General features: G+C 53.1%; 1 protein-coding gene across 1 annotated transcript; it reads left to right on the forward strand.

The window, feature by feature from the left end:
• Positions 1–3,211: 3,211 nt before the first annotated feature.
• On the forward strand, positions 3,212–6,172 carry Nccrp1 (NCCRP1, F-box associated domain containing). The gene is made up of 6 exons (XM_032894052.1): positions 3,212–3,596; positions 3,961–4,023; positions 4,106–4,157; positions 4,955–5,050; positions 5,704–5,842; positions 5,971–6,172. Exons 1-6 carry the CDS (start codon positions 3,212–3,214, stop codon positions 6,109–6,111), a joined length of 876 nt encoding a protein of 291 aa, XP_032749943.1. The 3' UTR covers positions 6,112–6,172.
• The last annotated feature ends 962 nt before the right edge of the window (positions 6,173–7,134 follow it).

The raw sequence follows: 7,134 nt of genomic DNA on the forward strand, positions 1-7,134 counted from the left end.
GTACACAGATATATGTATATATAGAGAGAGATAGAAATATAGAGACAGAGATAGATATATAGAGGCAAACAAATACTCATAAAATAATAAAAAGGTAGATCACATGAGTTCTAAGCCAGCCTTATCTATACAAGTCCCAGAGCTGCATGTAGAGACCCCATCTAAAATAAAAAGAGTGAAGGCAAAAATGTAAATAAATAAAATAACCAATAAAAAATAAAATAAAAAATTCTTCTAGAAGTCTGCACTAATACTGTTTTAAGTATTACCAAAAAAAAAAAAAAAAAAAAAAGGCTCAATTTGTCTCATAGCTTCAAGGTTTGTTTCCCTATGATCTTGTTGCTTCTGGTCTCTGTGGGGACTAGCGGTGGAGTCAAGACACTAACTCACTGTGGTCAGCATTAGGGAGCTAAGTAGAGACAGACAGGAGTCCCACTGTCTTCTGAAAGAGGACACTTTGGGGACCGGAGAATGTCATATTAGTCCCCATCTCTAAAAGGTTTAATCACCTTCTAAGAATACAAAGATGGAGACCACGCCCTTATCACAGGAACCTTTGTGAACATTCCAGACCTCACTCATATGTTACAACTCCGGTGTTAATCCAAGTGTGTGCACAGGAACTCTTCCCATGTGGGGCTGCTGTGACCAGCATGGAGATCCACCCTGTGTGAACAAGTGCTTTAACTGCTCTTGGCTAAACACCACACTGGGGACATTCCTGGTCTTCTGGTGGCAAGAGCAGAAGCTGACAATGTACTGTTGGCATCTACTTGCTTTGCCAGGGCATGAGCTGTACACCCAGATTCCTCATCATCGTGTAGACATGCTTCTCTGAGTTCTAGGACCCATCACAGACTTCTGAGAGGGAACAAGGACCTCCCCAATGAATCAGACAGTCCCAGGATTTGTGAACCACTGAGCATGGAGGTGTAGGCAAGAAGGAAAGAAAAAGCCTGAGACAGGGCTGAGCGTAGCTCAGTGGCAGAGCCCCTGCCTAGAATCCCCCAGTGAGGGGCTGGGGGCAGTGAGGGGCTGGGGGCGTGGCTCAGTGGTAGAGCCCCTGCCTAGAATCCCCCAGTGAGAGGCTGGGGGTGTGGCTTAGTGGTAGAGCCCCTGCCTAGAATCCTCCAGTGAGGGGCTGGGGGCGTGGCTCAGTGGTAGAGCCCCTGCCTAGAAAACCCCAGTGAGGGGCTGGGGGTGTGGCTCAGTGCTACTGTCATCTGGAATTTGAGAACAGTCTGGACTACACAGGAACATATTCTCAAGCAAAAGAAAACAAACAAATAAAACACATCAAAGTAGTACAGGGACAGGCAGTTTTGGTCAGAGGGAGGGGATATAGGTAACACTATTGGAGGATAATATGATCAGCGTCCACTTATAATCATATCTGTACACGCATGTATGAATAGGAAAGAATAAATACATTTTAGGAAGAAAACCCTTCTTGTTGGGGGGGGTCCTCTTTCAGGTCCCTGCAGGCTGCAGCCACTCCCTGCCCTGGTTTCTGGCCGCACTCACCAGTCTGGCCTCCTCCCACCCACCATGAGAGGCCCGGGGCAGGTGGAAGGCAGAGGGGAGTGTGCTGCGGTGGCCCCGGGAGTGTGTGCGGTCTTGGGTCTTGGGTGTGCCACTGGGCTCTCCTGGTGTTTTCTGGGAACCCTCTGAGATATGGCAGGGTGACACCTTTGTCATCTCAGCCCTCCTGGGGCTCTAGTGGCTTCCAGCTCTTCAGTGTAGAGGGTCAGTACCCTCTTTTCTGCCTCAGTTCTCTGAGCTACACATGGAGATGTCATTTACCATTCGCTGCTCTTCAGCACAGGGCTTTTGGGAAGTTGAATGGGTTTAACTCTCCACATCACCGTGAGTTCCTTGATTTAAATCTGAAGGCTGTCGAGCATACCTGGGACTTCCTGTGTGTCTGTGCAACCTCAAGTGAGTCACTGGACCTCTCTGTGTCTCTGTTTCTTCATTGACAAGATGGGTGTGACAACAGGGTGAACTTTCTAAGGACATGGATATTGAGATGGGATAGCTTACCCCACTTATGGGCTAGAGCAAGAGCTCCACTTCCTGTTGGACTGCAGTGAGTACGTGTGAGGGCCTGGCCTGGGAGCGTGGGGATAGGCTGGGGATGGAATGGTAGCACACACAGGACGACACGGTGGCACAAGCTTGTGCACAATCATTTGACAGATGGAGGCAGCAAAGCTAGCCTGGGCTACATAGCAAGTTCAAAGAAACAGCCTGGGCCAAGAGACTTTGTCTCCAAAATAACATATAAAAGCCCCCAAATAACATCAACAACAACAAAAGAAGCCAGTAGTAGCTGGCCCAGGACCGTTGTCTCAGATGAGGATTTGAGAATTCGGGCCGCCTATCTGCTTATTAACGACCGACCCATCCAACCATCATTCCGCTCCTCCTCTTCGTTAGTGGAATGAGTTGAGGAGCACTCCTGGCAAGCAGAGGCACCAAGGCTCCCCACTGCTCATGGTCCCTGTGTCTGCTTAGGGAGAACCAGACCGGGCGAGGAATGGGGCCACAGACAGGAAGTGGCCTTGGGTATCTGGCCCTTCAGGTTCCTCATACTTCAAAGTCCTGTCTCCGCTGGAGGGACAAAATTACCCAAGGGGGGGGGACAATCAGGGGCTCCTGCCTCCAGACCCTCCTGGATTCCCTCTGACACCCCATCCCCCATCTATGCTTCCAACCTCAGTCTGATTAATTCAGTTCGTTTTCCAAGACAAAAAAAAAAAAAAAAATATGCGATTGCCTTAAGTGTGTCCCAGGAGAGAGCCTGAGACTGGACCCCTACCCATTCCGAGCCCCACATGGGATGAGGAGGGGAAAAGGGAGACGTCGGCTTTAAGTGGCCTCAGTTTTGCCAGGCCAGCCTTAAGGAGGATACACATCATTAGAGAGCTTGACATTAGCCCCTGGAGTCAGACGAGGTCCTCAGCTGGCCCTGGGGAATCTGGGGCAGAGGAATTAGATGTTGACGGGGCGGGACTGGACCCGTTCTGAGGGAGGAGGCTCTTGCCTGGACCACTGGGTCTGAGGGAGGAAGGCTGGAATGGGGTGGGGGTGGGGGGGTGAAACACTAGGTCAGGAGGAGGAGGATCTTGCAAGCTGGTCTCCTGGTTTGAGGGAGGAGGGCCCCCGGGGTTCAGATCCTTCCCCTGACACGCCCTCTCTTAAATACCTGATGGCTTGCCCCGCCCCTCCACCCCCAGTTAACCTGGATCCTAGGAACCACGACCCAGTCGTCCAAACCTTAGGGATGGAGAAGACACCGGACAGAGACGCGCTCAGTGGCAGGATGGAAGCCGAGGGGTCCCAGAACTCCGAGGAGCTGCCACCGCATCCTCAGTCCCCACCACCACCTCCGTCCCCAAGGTCTCCCACGTCCCCGGTGACCCCTGAGCTTCCTCAGCCCAATGCACCGACTGAGTTTGAAGCCAGACAGCTGCTGGTAGAAGAATGGGGACCCCTGAGCGGGAAGCTGGAGCTGCCCCCGAGCATCAGCTGGAAGCTGCTGTTCCTGGAGCGGCCACTCTACCGCAACCTCCTCAACTCACCCAACCCGGAAGGTGGGGATGCAGCCTGGAGACCCCTGGCTTGCTGCTCAAAAGCTCGGTCTCTTCATCTTTCTCTGTAGTTCCTGTTTCTTTCTCTCGGCAGACATCTCTGTCCCGTCCATCTATCTATCTCTGTTCTACTCTGCATCTTGTCCCTGTGTGTCTGTCTGTCTCTGTTTCTCTCCCTCTTTGGCCCCTTTCTCTAGATTTCTTCCAGAGCTACAGAGACTCACTATAACCGCCCACCAACATCTTTAGTCCCGGCTAGGCTGGTCTAGCCCGGCTCGGGTTCCTGCCCTTCCAGTATAGCCCCAGGGGTAGGAAGACGTGAGGAGGTGGGCACTGGCCTGAGGCGCCATTCCCTTGTGTGATTCAGGCATTAACATCTACCAGCCGGCGCCCCCTACGGGTCCCACCCGGAAACCTCTGAAGGAGCTGGGTAAGCACTGGGGGCTCTGCCCGGGAGGATGGTGCTCTTCAAGGAACGTCCCACCAACCCCTCTTTCTTCATCACTGGCCAGGTAATTTCCGCGGATGGTACATTACTACTGAGAACCTCCAGGGACCCCTCAGGTGAGTTGCCACAAGGCCTGGGGGTGGGAGTTGGGGGAGGAGGAATTGCTCTCCTCTCCTCTAGTTTTCTTTGCTGAGGTGCCTGCAGAGGGGCCTCCCTTTTTGGCTCTGGTGACAGGCTTGGTCATAACTGGATGCCTATGAAATATGCAATATAGGCGCCCAAGATGTCTGACCAGCACACAGTAGGTGTTTAATAAACCTCGATCTCACCCTCTTTGCCTAGGAAAGGGTCTCAGCTCCAGTCCAGCTTTGGAACAGTGGATGAGAGGGTGTGATTCAGGGGCTCAGAGTCAAAGCCCATCTTTTCTAACTTTGTTTTTGTTTTTGAACGAACTGATTAAAGTATCCCTTAAACTAGATAAATCTCTAGTGATTTTTTTATTTTGGACTGAGCCACGCCCCCAGCCCCTCACTGGGGGATTCTAGGCAGGGGCTCTACCACTGGGCTATCCTCCTAGTTGTTTGTTTGTTTTGAGGTAGGGTCTTGCTAAGCTGCCCAAGTAGGCCTTGAACTTCCAATCCTCTAACACAGCCACTAGAGTAGCTGAGATTCCAGGCCTGGATCCAGTCCTCACCTTAAGTGTCAGCTTTCTCCGGGAACAGAGGGTTTGTGTATATTGTTCTCCAGAGTCTCCTGGGGACCAAGACTGTCAGATCCTCAAGTGCAGGAGGGTGGGGGCTGAAGGGTAGGGTGTCCTGCCGTACCTAGAGCCCTGTCACCATGCTTCCTGCTCCCCGAGAGACCTCAGGATTATGGGATTGTCAGACCCATCTCTTCTCGTGTTTGTCTGCAGCTGGACCGTGAAGGAGCAGTGTGTGAACCTGCTGGCCAAGAAGCTGTGGGAGGAGCTGCTGGACGACGAACAGCCTGACATCACCATCATGGACTGGTGTGCCCCGCCCTACCTGACTGCCCAATCATGCCATCCCAGGCTCCCCAGAGCTCAGGCTTCCTTGCTCCCCAGGGCCTGAGTCCCTCATTAACACCCCTTGACACTGTGGTCTCACCCGGTCCTGCTCTCCTCTGGCCCCAACCTTTATATCTTTCAGATGACAGCTAGATGGGTTCCCTCTGGCCCCGGCTGTTCCTTTTATCCACCGAAGCCTGTGTGTGCCCCTCTGATTCTCTGACTCATGTTCCTCCTATTAAGGAGAGAGTTTCTTACACACAGCTCCAACTGGAAGCCTCCTCCGGTCATATGGAGAGGCCATCTATGAATTCGCTCCACTACCCTGCATTGCCCACCCTACCCCTAAACTCTACCAACACCCTCATTCTGTTCTTACCCTCTGCCTGTACCCCATCTCACCTCAACGTCTGCCTGTACACCTCCATCTACATAGGTAGCCGTCACTATTGGTGACCTGTCTACTCATCCCCTGGACAGTGGGCCTCAGAGAACAGAGCATGGGGTTGTCTTGGTCTCTGCCAGCCGAGGGCTGGGAAGTTAGATGGAGAGTTGTGGGGCTGGGCTTAGGACCAGGGCTCGGGGATGAGATGCTGTTGTGGCTGCATGGCAGTCAAAATCTGAACCTCCTCCAGGTTCGAGGACAGCCGCCTAGACCAGTGTGTTTATGAGCTGCACGTCTGGCTGCTAGCGGCTGACCGCCGCACCGTCATTGCCCAGCACCACGTGGCCCCTCGGACCAATGGGAGAGGACCCCCTGGCCGCTGGGTTCAGGTGAGATGCGCGCCAGGTCCCTACCCACACAGGTGTTCTTTTCCAAGACCTTGGGCAAAGGGAGGAAGGGACGCCAGCAGGCTGTGGGACCCGGGTGAGACTTTCTTCCTAACTCTGGGCTGCCACAGGTGTCCCACGTCTTCCGCCAGTACGGCCCCGGAGTGCGTTTCGTCCACTTCCAGCACAAGGCGAAGAACCGCATGGAGCCTGGGGGACTGCGGAGGACAAGGGTGACCGACTCCTCCGTGTCTGTGCAGCTCCGGGAGTGACCTCTAACCAGGCTCTCCAGGTCTGACGTGATCAGTCCTTTGGAAGTCCCTGATGTTCGTCACCTCCGAGCTCTTGGCATTTCTTTTTTTTTTTTTTTTTTTTTTTTTCCGGGCAGGGGACTGAACTCAGGACCTTGTGCCCCCTAGGCAAGCTCTACCACTGAGCCAAATCCCCAACCCCGCTCTTGGCATTTCTTTGAGGCTTCCTGGCTTCTGCCCTTTTATGTGTGTGCTTAGCAATAGTCTGACCCCTCCTCACCCCCGACCCCTCCTCACCCCAACCCCTCATTCGCCCGATCCTCCTCATGCTCCTTACCCCTCCTCACCCCTGACCCTCCTTACCTTCTGCCTGACCCCTCTTCAGCTCCCTGACCGCCTCATCCTTCTGACCTCTCCTCTCCTTCATGACCCTTACACGCCCCCCTCCTACTTCTCCTTCACCCACGGCCCCGCCTGCTCTGCCCAACTCCTTCCTAACAATTTCTCCCCGCTCAGGTCTCTCAGAACCTGTTTGGCCCCCGAGGTTTCCTTTGACATCTCCATGCCTCCATGAATGTGTGACTCTGGGCAGGGGCCGTCCCCTGCACACCAACTGCTTGTCTCACGTGGCTGAATAAACCTTTGGAGAGTGGCTCTAAGAACACAGAGCTCTAAGAGGCCGGTCGTCTGCCTGCTCTCTGTTCATTAGGATCCCCTCAGTCCACATCCCACCCCCTCAGCCAGGTCTTGAACTCTGGGTACTTCTGTGACCTCCGGATCTTTTTCCATTGACCGTGACCTCTGACCTCTTGTTCTGTAGTGCTGGGAATCGAACTCAGGTTCTTTTTATGTATCCTGGACAAGTTCTGTACCACTGAACCCATTTTGTTTTCTCTTTTACTTATTGAGATTCTGTAATAGGGTCTAGTTAAGTGGCCCAGGCTGGCTTTTAATTTTCAATCTTCTGCCTCAGCCTTTTGAGTAGCTGAGGTTACATGTCTGCACCGTGGGGTCTAGGCTGACCTCTAATTTTTCCTTCTAGCT

Source organism: Rattus rattus, chromosome 2 (assembly GCF_011064425.1).
Source record: "Rattus rattus isolate New Zealand chromosome 2, Rrattus_CSIRO_v1, whole genome shotgun sequence".
Classification (NCBI taxonomy): Eukaryota; Metazoa; Chordata; class Mammalia; order Rodentia; family Muridae; genus Rattus; species Rattus rattus.

What these genes read in the sequence shown, in the direction of transcription:
- Nccrp1 (XM_032894052.1), top strand. Translation starts at nt 3,212, where the DNA reads ATGGCTTGCCCCGCCCCTCCACCCCCAGTTAACCTGGATCCTAGGAAC. An exon ending in GAAACCTCTGAAGGAGCTGG is followed by an intron (nt 4,024 to 4,105) that starts GTAAGCACTGGG and finishes ATCACTGGCCAG; the next exon opens with GTAATTTCCGCGGATGGTAC. An exon ending in CCCCTGGCCGCTGGGTTCAG is followed by an intron (nt 5,843 to 5,970) that starts GTGAGATGCGCG and finishes GGGCTGCCACAG; the next exon opens with GTGTCCCACGTCTTCCGCCA.